Source organism: Pteronotus mesoamericanus, unplaced genomic scaffold, assembly GCF_021234165.1.
Source record: "Pteronotus mesoamericanus isolate MK-2021 breed Mesoamerican mustached bat unplaced genomic scaffold, CSHL_Meso_final contig_32, whole genome shotgun sequence".
NCBI classification, from domain to species: Eukaryota; Metazoa; Chordata; class Mammalia; order Chiroptera; family Mormoopidae; genus Pteronotus; species Pteronotus mesoamericanus.
The window spans coordinates 215,264-229,301 of record NW_026555134.1 but is presented as its reverse complement, the minus strand read 5'-3'; the positions used below and the strand labels follow the sequence as shown (position 1 = coordinate 229,301).

At 48.8% G+C, this 14,038-nt stretch overlaps 1 protein-coding gene across 1 annotated transcript; it reads left to right on the top strand.

Moving 5' to 3' along the window:
• The first annotated feature begins 3,777 nt into the window (after positions 1-3,777).
• On the top strand, positions 3,778-6,149 carry GZMM (granzyme M). Its single transcript, XM_054575966.1, has 4 exons — positions 3,778-3,887; positions 4,970-5,105; positions 5,204-5,467; positions 5,979-6,149. Exons 1-4 carry the CDS (start codon positions 3,793-3,795, stop codon positions 6,147-6,149), a joined length of 666 nt encoding a protein of 221 aa, XP_054431941.1. The 5' UTR covers positions 3,778-3,792.
• Positions 6,150-14,038: the final 7,889 nt, after the last annotated feature.

Genomic DNA, 14,038 nt, shown 5'->3' with positions numbered 1-14,038 from the left:
ATCCAGAACAACCAAAGATCGGAAACAGCCCAGACATCCATGGAATGATGAACAGATAAACAAGATGTGGTCCAACCGTATAATGGAATAGGATTCAGACTTAAAAAGGAAGGAAATGCTGATACCTGCTACCATGTGGATGAACCTTGAGGATATTATGCTCATTGAAATAAGCCAGACACAGAACAAATTGTGTGATTCTACCACAGAGAGAGAAAGTAGATGGTGGGTGTAAGGGGCTGGGAAGGGAGGGAGTTCGTGTTTACTGAGGACAATGTCAGTTTGGGCAGATGAGAAAGTTCTGGGGATGGTTGGGGGGGTTCACTGCACAACAAAGTGAAAGTGCGTAACGCCACTGAGCTGTATACTTAAAAATGGTGAAGATGGTAAATTTTGTTATGTGTATTTTGCCACAATGAGAAACGAGGCAAAGAAAACAATCATGTTAAAACTACACACACACACACAAGCACAAAGGTGTGTGAGATGGGGGTTCAACATGATGGGATATTAGATGATGAGGAGGAATTTTTGTTAATTTTTCAGGTGTGATATGTAATGTGGTTTTTCTCTCCAGAGAGCCTGTGCCTTTTAGAAAGACTTTTCTGAAATGCCTCTGGGTAAAACAAAACCCACCAGGGGTTGTGTGTGTGCTGCAGAGAGTAAAGCTGTGAATGTTACCTCCCCCAAAGGAAGGGGTGGGTGGGGTGTGGAAGGTGCTGGAGGTCCAGGCAGCACCCAGAGCTGAGTCCCCCAGCACCATGGAGGAGGCCTTCTTAGCTCGGCTGCTGCTGCTGGCCCTGGGGGCCCTTTGGGCAGGTGAGTGAGAGCGGAGCAAGGGGGGAAATGCCCAAAGTTTAGGCCCCTTGGGCGCTCATGGGCGGGTGTCAGAACAGAGATGGGAAATAAATTCACTTTCCCCAGAAGGGGACCGGTGGAAGGAATGTCTGCTGCTCCAAAAAGGAGGCAAGGCCCAAGCAGGGGCCCTGAGGAAAAGGTCAGGTCACGTCAGGGCAGACATTTTAAGTTTTCCTCATTTAAAAAAAATTTTTAATTGATTTTAGAGAGGAAAGTGGGAGGGAGAGAGAGAGAGAGAGAGAGAAACATCGATTTGTTGTTTCACTTATTTTTGAATTCCTTGGTTCCTTCTTGATTGTGTCCTGACCAGGGATCAAAATCACAGCCTTGGCTTATCACGTTGACACTATAACCAACTGTACTACCCAGCCAGGTAGTATGAGAAAACCCCTAGTTTTCTCAATTGTAAATATGTTGCCACAGTTGCCTTATCACACTTGCTGGGTATGTGTATAAAAAACAAATATATATGTTATTTATCAGAACCAGTGGAGAGTAAGTTTCAGGCACACTGTTCCTCATTGCTAAATGCCACAGCGTGTTTCCTGCAAACAAGGACATTCTCTACACAATTATAGCAGATTCTCAACATCGTGCGTTCATATAGTGCTATTAGCTCATCTATAAACCTTATTCAAAAGTTCACGTAGTATCCTTTGTGGGAACAAACCCAGCGGGGTGCCTCTGGCCTCCTCCTTCACTATGGACAGTTTCTTCATTTCCCCCTGGGTCTTGTGACACTGGTGTTTGTGGTGACTGTGGGCCTGCCTGCTGTGTCCCCACGGTTAGGGTCAGGTTGTATATTTTCTGCAGGAACCACAGAGAGTTCGTGCCTGCTTCCCGGTGCCATTACCTTGATCTCTTGGTGTAGTTTACATTCACCAGGCTTCTCCAGGGGAAAATCACTGATTTCCTTTTGCAGTTGTGTTAAGGGGAGACTTTGGGACTCTGAGGATATCCTGTGTTCCTCACACTGCAGCCTGGAGCTGGATTCACAGAGCAACACAGAACGTAGGCCAGACGCAGGCTCTTCGTTTCCTGGCGGCACCCAGGAGGCAGGGTCCTTGTGTACATGTGCATGTGTGCACGTAACCCCGGGTTGCAGAGTAGGAAACCATGACCCAGCAAATGAGGCAACCTGCCCGGGATTGCCTGGCTTGGAAGCACAAAGCTCCCTGCTGGTGGCCTCTCCCAATCATTTATACTTGGCCAGGACTGGATGCTTAGGAGCTTGAGATAGAAGGTGGTGGGTGATGGACATCCCAGAATTTTGGGTGGGCTCGGTGAGAATAGCTCTGTGATAAATGGGGGACCCAGCAAGACAGGTATCCAACCATCCATCCATCATTCTTTCTTCCTCCCATCTACCCATCATCCATTTATCATTCATCAGCCATCCATCTATTATCTATCCATCATTTGTTACTCTTCATCCATCCATCAGTCTTTGCTGAGCACATACTGTTTAGGCCTGTTGCAAACAAGACAGGCTCTGGGCCAGCCCTCAAGGACTAGTGGGGATAGATAGTCAATGAGCAAGTCTGTGTGCGATACAACATCCGGGAGGGCTGAGCGCTAGGAGGAGAACAGAGCAGAGCAAGGGGAGGAAGGTTATATTAAGGAAGTTGGGGATGTGGGGGTCTTTGAGGAGAAGGCTTTTGAACAAATCCCCAAGCCGGGCTTGGGAAGGCCTGGAGGAAAGGCTGCCAGAAGAGCATGTGCAAAGACCTCAAGGCGGGGACAAAGGCAGTGCAGCGGGAGCAGCCCGGAGGCCGGCGTGGCGGGCGCGGAGTGAGGAGGCGCAGGGAAGGGGCAGGGCTTGCTCATGGGGGTCCTGGGTCGTGGAGAGGTTAGATGTTTAAAGCATAAAGCGGAATTGTAGGAAGATTTTGAACTGATCTACATTTAAAAACCTTTTATCAATCTTTCAAAATTCATGATTGATTTAAAAACAATTTTTATAACATTTTTATTGAGGTATAATTCACATGCCATACAATTCACCCTTCTAAAGTGTGTAATTCAGTGGGTTTTAGTACATTCAGGTAGGCAACCAGCACCTCTCTCTAGTTCCAGAAAGTTCCATCATCCCAGAAAGCAACCCATTAACATCTACTTCCCGTCCCCTCCCATAGCCTCTGGCATCCATTAACCACCACACTTCCTATCTCTGTGGGTTTCCCTGTTCTAGACAAATCACATAAATGGAATCACACACTGTGCGGCTCTTTGCGTCTGATTTCTCTCACTGAGCGTCATGTGTTCAAGGGCCAGTGAAGTTTTAGCGAACGACAGCACTTCACTCTTTTTCATGGCTGAGTAATAGTCCAGTGTGTGGATATATCACATTTTGTTTATCCATTACCTGTTGCTGTACCTTTTGGCTGTTTCCACTGTTTTGCAATGGTGAATCCTACTGCTGTGAACATGTGCGCACAAGGTTTTATGGATATATGTTTTTCTTGGAGGGGAGTTGCTGGGTCGAGTGGTAACTGTTTAACCTTTGAGGAACTGCCAGTTTGTTCCCACAGTGGCTGCATCATTTGGCATCCCGGGGAGGGGATGTGAGGGTCCAGTTTCTCCCCCTCAAACAGCTCCTCCAGCTGCTGTAATAGGGGCTGCGCTGCGGTGCCCAGGGAGGTCCTGGTGGGAACCAGAAGCAAGGGAGGGGGATGTGTGAATGCCAGATGGTTGGTCACCTGCTGATGACCACGATGTAGGGGTGAAGGATAAGAAGAATCAAGGGCAGCCCCACATGTCAACCTGCATATCTCAGGGAACAGAGGCACAATGTTAGGGTTGAGGCCCCCTAGGCCATGGTGAGGATGGGCTACTCGACCCTAACCTGGCACTCTGTTCCTCTCCCCAGGAGGTGACACGTTTGAGACCCACATCATTGGGGGGCATGAGGCTGTCCCCCACTCCCGTCCATACATGGTCTCACTGCAGGAGAAAGGCAGACACCTGTGTGGGGGAGTCCTTGTGCACAACTTGTGGGTATTGACAGCTGCCCACTGTGTACCGCCGAGGTAAGTGACTCTAATCTGCCCACCCCCTCTGTCACCTCAAGCATCCCCAATTCTATCCCGCATTCCCCATTCTCGCCAGGAGGTGGGTCCTGACAGATTTAAGCCAATTGGAGGGTCACGGGGTGCGCCCTTTCCCTCTCCTGTGACTGCTATGGTGTATGTGCGTGACATCGGTCGTAGGCATGCATAAGCGGCATTAAGCTGATGGGCTCCTAGGGAAACTTCACTTTCTATAACAAAGCACCTTCCAGGTAGGCTTCTTGTGACACCCAGGAATGTGTCTCTCATTGTGGCCATGCGGATAGAGCTGGTCTGTGAGTGCGGCAGAACCAACATAGGAAGCCACCAAATAAATTGATCTTGGAGCTGCCCTACCTCTTGACTAGTCAGTAATAAAGACCCCAGATCCAACTGGGCAAAGTAACCAAAGGTTATCTGCTTGGCTCATGTAACTGAAAAGTTTAAGAAGATATAAGGCTTCAGGCACAGCTTGATCCAGGTGCTTGCATGAGCTGATCAGGAGCCTGTTTGTCAGTGCTTCTGCCATCTCCCTTGGCCACATTATCAGGAAGGTTCTCATCTGGTGGCAAGGTTGGGTCTCCTTAGATCCTGTGGAAACAGTTTGTTTCTCTATAGTTTGGGCAAAGTTATGAGGATCAGTACTGGTGGGCCCAGCCTAGGTCACGTGCCAGCCTTAGAACAAATCACTATGGTTGAGGCACAACATACACACTAGATAAGGCTGGAGCCCCGCTGAGGGGAGCCCCAGGGTGGAGGTCATCATTTTTGGACATGCACAGCCCAGCCTCTGGCCAGGGATAAACTGGAGTCTGGGGCAGGAGTGGGAGCAGGGACAGCTTCCTGGATGAGGTGGGGAGGAGGGAGTTGAGAAGGAGCAGAGCGAGGACCAGCCAGAGAGAAACCAGGTAAGGGAGCCAGGTGTGTGTGCTTGGGGGGTGGGGGCAGTGAGTGCCTCTTGACCTTGAAGTCAGCCTAGATGGACCCGGGGGCAGGGCCCGGGTGCATGGAGGGGTCCCTAAGCCACAGGATGGCAGCACATACCCTGATTCCGCTGCCCACAGGACCCAACAGCTGAAGCTATGGCTGGGGCTCCATGTGCTTGGAGACAATGCCCTCAACTTAGAAGTCAAGAAAGTAATTCTGCACCCCGAGTACAAGCCGCCTCCCAGTCTGGAGAATGACCTCGCGCTGCTTAAGGTGCCGGGGCAGGTGGGAGAAGTGGCAGCTGCACCCAGGCCCCCCTATCCCCACTGCCCCTCTCCCACTGCACCTCACTCAGCTGTCCCTTCTTGTAGTTGGACCATAAGGTGAAGTTCAATAAAAGTATCAAGCCCCTGGCCTTACCCCGAAAGAAGCAGGCAGTGGCAGTGGGAGCACGGTGCAGTGTGGCCGGCTGGGGGCAGACCAAGCAGCACGGGCCCCTGGCAAGAGCGCTGCGGGAGCTGGACGTGCAAGTGCTGGACGCCAGGATGTGCAACAACAGTCGCTTCTGGCATGGTGACATCACCGCCTCCATGATCTGCCTGGATGCCAGCACCAAAAACCAGGGCCCCTGCAAGGTAAAGGGGCAGCAGTGGAGCAGGCCAGGGCAGGCTGGCTTGAGGCGAGGGTATCAGCCTGTGGCCAGGGGCGACCGGGCAAGCCCCAGCTCTCCCTGAGCCCCAACTCTGTCCATTCTCTGGGGGATCCTGGAGACTGGTACTAGCATTAGTCCATTTCTCAGACACAGAAACTGAGGCACAGGGAAGTTAAGTGACTTGAACACAGTCACACAGTCAGGGAGCAGCAGATATGGGTATGAACACTAGCACCAAAGATGATCACAGCATGTACAAAGGTCCTGGAGTGGGAAGAAGAAGCAAAGGGTGTTCAAAGGACAGAAAGGAAGGAAAAAGGGAATGAAAGAGGTTGGGAGGGGAGTAAGGAGGTGTGTGCAGGGAGGTGTGGGACCAGGATATATAGCCACTGGGGGAGGGTCTCTACCCTGGCACCAACCTCCCACCCCCAAGGGATAAACAGGCTTTCTTCAGCAGGCACTGAGTGTGACCCGTGCCCTGTGGTCTCCCACAGGGGGACTCAGGCGGGCCCCTGGTGTGCAAAGGCAAGATAGCTGGGATCCTGTCCTTCAGCTCCCAGACCTGCACTGACATTTTCAAGCCCCCTGTGGCCACTGCTGTGGCCCCCTATGTGTCCTGGATCAAGAAGATCATCAAACACAGGCTGGCAGCACCTCAGACCTGATGCTCCAGAGGGGACTCTGATTCCTTTGCTTGTGGGACCTTCCCCTGCAGGATTATGGGGAGGGGCAGAGAGGGGACTGGTCACAGGTCAGAGGACCAATAAATAATAATAAAGAAATTCTAGGAGTCCTGCTTGGATTCTGACCCCACTTCTGCCATGCTGGCTGTGAGGCCTTAGGCAAGCCTCGGTTTCCCCATTTATAAAACAGAGGCTGCATTTTTGAGGCTGCTAAAAGCAAGCCCAGCAGCAGGCGAGGGCCGGCTTCTCCAGGAGGGGCTCCAGGGTAAGCCCCAGAGGGTGGCAGGGGGTGGCATGGGCCAGTGCTGGGAGCCACAGCCAGAGTTAGGCCGGCAGGGGATGTGCTGTGTGCTGGAGAATGGGGTGGAGATCACTGAACACAAACATCCAAGAATCTTCTTCTTTTTATTTGTTTTGGTAATATCTTTACAACATTGGGATAGAATTCACATGACTTACAATTCCTTTATTTAAAGTATATAATTCAGCTGTTTTAGCATGTTCACAAGGTAATGTAACCATCACCTCTAATTCCAGCACATCCCATCACCCTAAAAAGCAGCGTTGTCCCTAATAACAATCACCTCCAGCCCCCTTCCTAGTCACTGACACCCACGAATCCACTCTCTGCTTCTGTGGATGTGCCTGTTCTGGACACTCCACATAAATGGAATCACACACTGGTTGCCTTTTGTGTCTGGCTTCTCTGAGCATCAAGGTCCACCCACGCTGTCGCAAGTGTCAGTGCTTTACTCCTTTTCGTGGCCAAGTAATATTCCAGTGTGTGGGTGGCTACATTTGCCCCTTGATGGAAATCTGAGTTGTGTTCACCATTTTGCTCGTGTGAATTTACTGCCATGGACACACATGTACTTGTATTTGTGTGGATGCAACTTCATTTCCCTTGGGTGAGCACCAAGAATGAAACTGCTTGGCCATACAGCAACTCTGTGCAACTTTTTGAGACTACTGTTCTACAGCAGAATCTTTGTATTATGAAAATTCCACACCCTGGCTGGTGTGGCTCAGTGGATTGAATGCTGGCCTGCGAACCAAAAGGTCGCTCGTTCGATTCCCAGTCAGGGCAGATGCCTGGGTTGTGGGCCAGGTCCCCAGTCGGGAGCATGTAAGAGGCAACCAATCGATGTAACTCTTGCACATCAATGTTTCTCTCCCTCTTTCTCCCTCCCTTCCCTTCTCTCTAAAAATAAATAAATAAAATCTTTTTAAAAAATTGAAGAGGAGGGAATACTCCCAAACTCATTAAAAAAAGAAGAAAGAAAATTCTGCCACACACTGCAAAGTTGGAATAATGAGCATTTAGATGCTTCACCACCCACTGTCCCTCTGTCCATCTATCCATCTATCCATCCGGCTTAGCTGCTGATGCATTTGCATTTCACACCATGGCTCCCCAAACACTTCAGCAGGGGTCTGAGTTCTTAGTCTCCCTCTGTCTCTCCCTCTGTCTCTGTCTCACACATACAATAAAATGCATGAATCTAAGTGGATGAATGGATAACTTGTTGTTTTGGCAAAAGCCAACAAATGTTTATAATCCAAACCCCAGCAGAGATGTGCATTAGTTACCCAAGGAGACTCCACTGCCCCTTGCAGTCTTGCCTTAGGCTTAGTTTTTGCATAGTTACTACTGCACTTGGGGAGTAGTTAATGGAACAAAAGATTACCCTGGAGGAAGACGGTTCCCCACTGCCACCCATTTTTCCCCAGGAGGCAAGTCTTATGTCTTCCAGGTGTCTGTGCAATATTTTTACAGGTTTCTTTTTCTTTTTCTTTTTAATTTTTAAAAAAGATTTTGTTTATTTATTTTTAGAGAGGGGAAGGGAGGGAGAAAGAGAGGTAGAGAAACATCAGTGTGTGGTTGCCTCTCATGCACCCCCTACTGGGGACCTGGCCCACAACCCAGGCATGTGCCCTGACTGGGAATTGAGCTGGCAACCCTTTGATTAGCAGACTGGCACTCATTCCACTGAGCCACACCAGCCAAGACTACAGGTTTGGTTTGGTTTAGTTTTTATTTATTTATTTTTAGAGAGAGGGGAAGGGAGGAAGAAAGAGAGGGAGAGAAACATCAATGTGCAAGAGAAACATCCATCAGTTGCCTCTTGACATGCCCCAAGTGAGGATTGAACCCTCAACCCGGGCTTGCACCCTGACCAGGAGTCAAACTGGCAACCTTTCAGTTTGTGGGAAGACACCCAAACCACTGAGCACACCAATCAGGCACTTTTACAGGGTTTTATACAAACAGAAACACTATCTACTCTGCTGGGCCTAGATATCACAGTATAAGGCCTGCCCCACCCCCAGAGCACGTACCAGGAACCTGGACTATCACCTCCTTTCCTCATGTCCCTTACCTCACACCCATGGATGACTCTGCAATTTGTCTACTGGCCCAGATCGGGGTTTGCTGCAAAGGCTGGCACTTACAGGCAGGCACTTTTTTCCTTCTGGTCACAGAACAGCAGTCGTATTCACTGAGCACTTACTAAGTTCCAGGCCTTCTGCAAAATGTCAGGAAACATCAAGAGACTCTTTCCCACTTTATTTATTACAGAGCAAGAGCAAGAAGAAAGGACAAATATGGGATGGGGAGGAGAAAAGATGAAGATTCTCTCTCTCTCTCTCTCTCTCTCTTTTTTTCTTTCTTTCTTTCTTTCTTTTTTTTTTTTTTTTTTTGGCAAATTGCTGAAAGGCCCTTATCTTTTTTTTTTTACAGACTTCATTTTTTAAGATGGTTTTAGATTTACAGAAAAGCGATGAGGAGAGCAGAGTTCCAATGTACTCACGCCCCTTCCCCCATGTGCACATCTTGTACCTAGGTCACAATTAACGAACCAATATTGATACTTTGTTCAGATTTTCTGTTTCCCCAAATGTCCCTTTTCTGGCCCCAGACCCCACCTCACATTCAGTCTTCTCCCTTAGGCCCCTCTGGGCAGTGACAGTTCTTCAGACTTTCCTTGTTTTGTTTTTTTTAATTTTATTTATTTATTTTTTGTGGGAGGAAGGGAGAAAGAGACAGAGAGGAACATCAGTATGTGGCTGTCTCTCATATGTCCCCACTGGGGACCTGGCCTAAAACCCAGGCATGTGCCCTGACTGGGAATCAAACTGGCGACCCTCCGGTTCACAGGCCGGTGCTCAACCCACTGAGCCACACCAGCCAGGGCTGTTTTGTTTTTTTAATTCTCACCCAAGGATATGTTTATTATTGAGAAAGAGAGAGAGAGAGAGAGAGAACAAGAGAGAAACATGGATGTGAGAGAAAAACATCAATCAGTTGCCTTCCTTATGCACCTCAACCAGGAATGGAACCATAACCTAAGTGTATGCCCTATCATGGACGTGAACCGCAACCTTTTGTTTAAGGATGACTCTCCAACCACTGAACACCCTGGCCAGGGCAAGTTAAGTGCATTTTTAATGTTTAACTTCCTACTGAGGCATCACCTGTGCACAGAACACACTCAGGTCACAACAGCCTGGTGACTTCTCACAAACCAAATGGTAATACTGTGATTTAACCAGAATGTATATTTGGTCTTTGTCCACATTTGTGGCACAGGGTTTCTAAAACACTTTGAGTTTCCTAAGTGATAAGACAAAGGAGTTTCTGTTGTTCATAACAAATCTCCCTCGTTAAAAACAAAACAAAACAAAATAAAAAAAACCCCACAGATCCCCCTCAACCACACCTGGAACAGAGCTAACAACCTAAAAGACCAAGGGGTTAGAACAGCGATTTTTTTTTTAGCCCTGGCTGGTGTGGTTCAGTGGATTGAATGCCAGCCTACAAACCAAAAGGTCGCTGATTTGATTCCAGTGTAGGGAACATGCCTGGGTTGCAGGCCAGATCACCAGCAGGGGGCGCGCAAAATGCAACCACATATTGATGTTTCTCTCCCTGTCTTTAAAACAAAACAAAACAAAACAAAACAGCGATTTTTCGTCTCATGGCACATATAAACTTATTACTAAAATTCTGCGGCAGACCAAAAAACATATTTTTTTGCCAATCTGGCCAAAGAAGGTATAATTTTGACTCATTCACACCAGACAGCTACTGTTGTGTTGGCTGCTGTCACATTTTTATTTGACAGTCTAAGGGAAAATAGGTCAGTGCCCCTGACTAAATAGCCAGGTACTACCCGTTTTAGACAGTGTGGCGGCACACCTGTTGAAAAATCACTGGGTTAGAAGGTAGGAACTTTCAGCCTCAACCTGGGGAGAGAGGAGTCTGCCAATCGCTCAACACAAGCTCACACCTCTGTTCCACGGGAACCGAAGTTCCTGTACTCAGGACCCTTCTGGGTCTGACCCTGTGCACCCTGTCGTCTCCGGTCAATCTGCGTCCTTCATCACTGCACTGCTTATTCTGTATCATAAGCAGCTATGTGTAAGTAAGTCTTTCCCTGAGGTCTGTGAGCAGCCCTAGCAAATTAATCAAACCCAAGGAGGGGGCTGTGGAAACCTCTCACTTGTAGCCACTCTGTAGGTCAGAAGCATAGGTGACAACCTGACTCTTGACTGGCACCTGACTTGGGGGCAGTCTAATGGGGCCTTTCCTTCTCCCCACTCCACGTTTTATGATGTGCATTTTTTTCCCTTCTTTTTTAATCTTCAACCGAGGACATGCTTATTGATTTTTAGAGAGAGGAAGGGACAGAAAAAGAGACGGAGAGAAACATTGATGTGTTGCTTTTCATATGTGCCCAGAGAGAGAAGGAACCCACAACATAAGCATGCGCTCTGACCCCAGGGAATCATTCCACCACCTTCTGGGGTACGGGATGATGCTCCAACCACTGGACATCCCGGCCAGGGCAAATGAGTGCATTTTTAGTGTTTAACTTTCTATTGAAGCATCACCTGTGCACAGAACACACCCTGGTCACTACAGCCTGGTGACGACGCACAACCAACTGAGCCACACTGGCTGGGACTCATGATGTATATTTTGAAGCAGAAAAGTTGGAAGGTTGTATAGACAACTGTGTATCCTGCCTCTAGATTGGTGAACAGTTTGCCATATTTGCCTGACCTATCATATATATATACGTAAAATTTGGGGGCTGAAGTATTTGAAAGTGAGTTCTGGTCCTGGCCAGAATGGTACAATTGGTCGGAGTGTCAGCCTGTAACCAAAAGATTGTGGGTTTGATCCAGGTCTGTGCACATATGGGAGGCGACCAGTGGATGCTTCTCCCTCACATCAATGTTTCTCTCCCTCTCTTTCTAAAAGAAAAAAAAAGTCCTCGGGCAAGGATAAAAAAAAAAAGTGAATTCTGGCCCTTATCCCTACATTACTTTATTTGCCTCTTGGAGGTAATGAAACGAGCCCCTTCTGTTTCCCCAAATGTCCAGCAATGAAATGAGCCCCCATTTCGACTCCCCATGAGGACTTCACTAGGGGTCACTGGGAGTCCCACCCAAATTTCAATTTTCACTGCACTTTTAAAAAATCTTTAAAAAATCATGGCGTATTGACATAGCAAACTGTCCGAGATGGGGAGTATTTCCTGCTCTACCCTTCTATAGTGCTTATGGCTGAACTAGAACTAAAATAATAAAGCTTACGCAAGACTAGATCAACAAGAGAAACACCGATTCAATACATGTGCATGGGAGTATCACAATCTGATGCTCAGGTCATAAGATGGGGCTTAAAAAAAAAATAGTCAAACCAGGCCCTTTTTATACTTTTTAGACAAAGAAATAGTACATTTGTGAAAGTAAACAGGGCTAAGAAAGTTAATGCTCATTGAAAGGAATCTGAGCAGAGCGTGAGCTTTTTGGGAAGTTAGCAAGGTACTTATAGAAGCTCTTCGCTCTAGTAGTAAGGAGAGAGTTGTCTTCTGATTTTAGGAGGACAGAGACGTCAGGGTTTTCTTCTTAAACTGGCAGTTTCTTAAGTACTAACTTTAATTCAAAATAATTAATGGGCCACTGTGGGACATCCCGGGCAGCTTTCCCAGGGCCCCAACAATACTAGTCATCCATTTAAGGTGTACAATTCATGGCCCTGGCCAGGTAGCTCAGTTGGTTAGAGCGTCATCCCCATACACTAGGGTTGCAGGCAGGTTTGATCCTCAGTCAGGGCACGTACAAAAATCAGCAAATGAATGCATGAAGAAGTGGGACAGCGAATTGCTCGCTCTCTCTCTCTCATTCTCTCTCCTCCCTTTTCTCTCTCTCTCTCAAATCAATACATAAAAAAAAAAAATTTAAGTGTACAATTCAGTGGCGTTTGGTACATTCACAATGTTGTGCAATCACTACCTCTATCCAATTCCAGGACACTTCAAAGTCACCCAAAAGGAAGCCCCATCCCCATCAGCAGTCACACCCCAGCGCCTGATGACCACTGATCCACTTCCTGTCTGTGGATGTGCCTGTCCTGGACATTTCAAATAAGTGGAATCACACACCATGTGGCCCTTTGTGTCTGGCTTCTCTCACTGAGCATCATTTTTCAAGGTCCGTCCACACTGTAGCGAGTGTCGCTCCCTCGCACCTTTTCATGGCTAATATTCCACTGTGTGGATGAGCCCTTTGTGTGTATCCAGCCATCCACTGATGGACACTTGGGATGTTTCTCTACCTTTTGGTTGCGGTGGATGTCGTGGCCTTTCTTCTCTGCTGGCTTCCTGCACTTAGCTTCCAGAGACTCGCTGTCATCGTCCTTGCCCGCCCCCCGCGCCCCGCGCAACCAGCACGTGGCCCCTGAATGTCTTTGCAGGAAGCCTTGGTTTTTATTGTTCTTCATCATCCTCAAGTGAGACCGGATTTAGGGGCAGGGGGGACAGCTTCCTTGCTGGCCTCCCCCAGATGTCAGAGGTCCCCATGTTTTCAGCAGGGTCGTGGCGTGGCTCCAACTGGACAGAGATCACTGGAGTCCAGGCCTGTGTTTAGAGAGCTGGAGCCGCCCTAAGGGAGAAAGCTTATCTCACCTTCTCAGCTGTTCCTTCCTGGCCTAGCTGGGTCCCCACTCCACCCCAAGGTGAGCAGAAGGCCTTGGGGGCGGGGCGGGGGGCAGAGCTTGACGGGATAGAACAAGCCACCAGCTCCCAGTGAGTGGCTGCAGCTCCCCCACTCTGGTTGACAGGCTGGAGAAGCAGAAAGGTGCTGAGGAAGGCCGGGTGCCCTGGTGCTGTTCTGCTTGGGGACTCAGAGCACCTCCCAGCTGGTTTCCAAAGGTGTCAAAAGGGAAGAACTGAGCAAGTGTCTGCGACTGAGTGTGGTTCTCATTCTGGTTTCTGATGCTTCTAACTGGATAGATGTGGAGGGAAGTGCGACAATGCCACTGAGCGACTGTCCCTGGGTGGCCAGAACAAAGCACCACAAACCAGGTGGCTCCGAGCCACAGAAACTTACTCCCCCACCTTTCTAGGGCCACAGGTTGGAAATCAATACGTTGGTAGTGCCTGGCTCCCTCCCAAGACTCCAGGGAAGGGATCCTCCCGCCTCTTCCAGCTTCTGGGGGGTCCCGTGTCCCTGGGCTTGTGAAAGGTCCCCCAGTCTCAGCCTTCAGGTGGTTTATCCTCTATGTCTGTGTTTCATTCTTTGTCTCTTATAAGGACACCCGTTGTTGGGCCCACCCTAATCCAGAGTGACCTCATCTCAAGACCCTTAACTTAATTACACCTGCAAAGACCATTTTTCCAAATAAGGCTGCATTCACAGGCTCTGGGGGTGACCATTCAGCCCACAGCATCATCCTGTCCCTTACCCAAGACCACTGCCGACCTCCCCCAGGCCCCTCTCCCCTTGGCTCCCGGACATCTCTCTACAACACACATCAGGCAATGATCACCTTCCGTTCCTCAAATCTCTCCCAGGGCTCC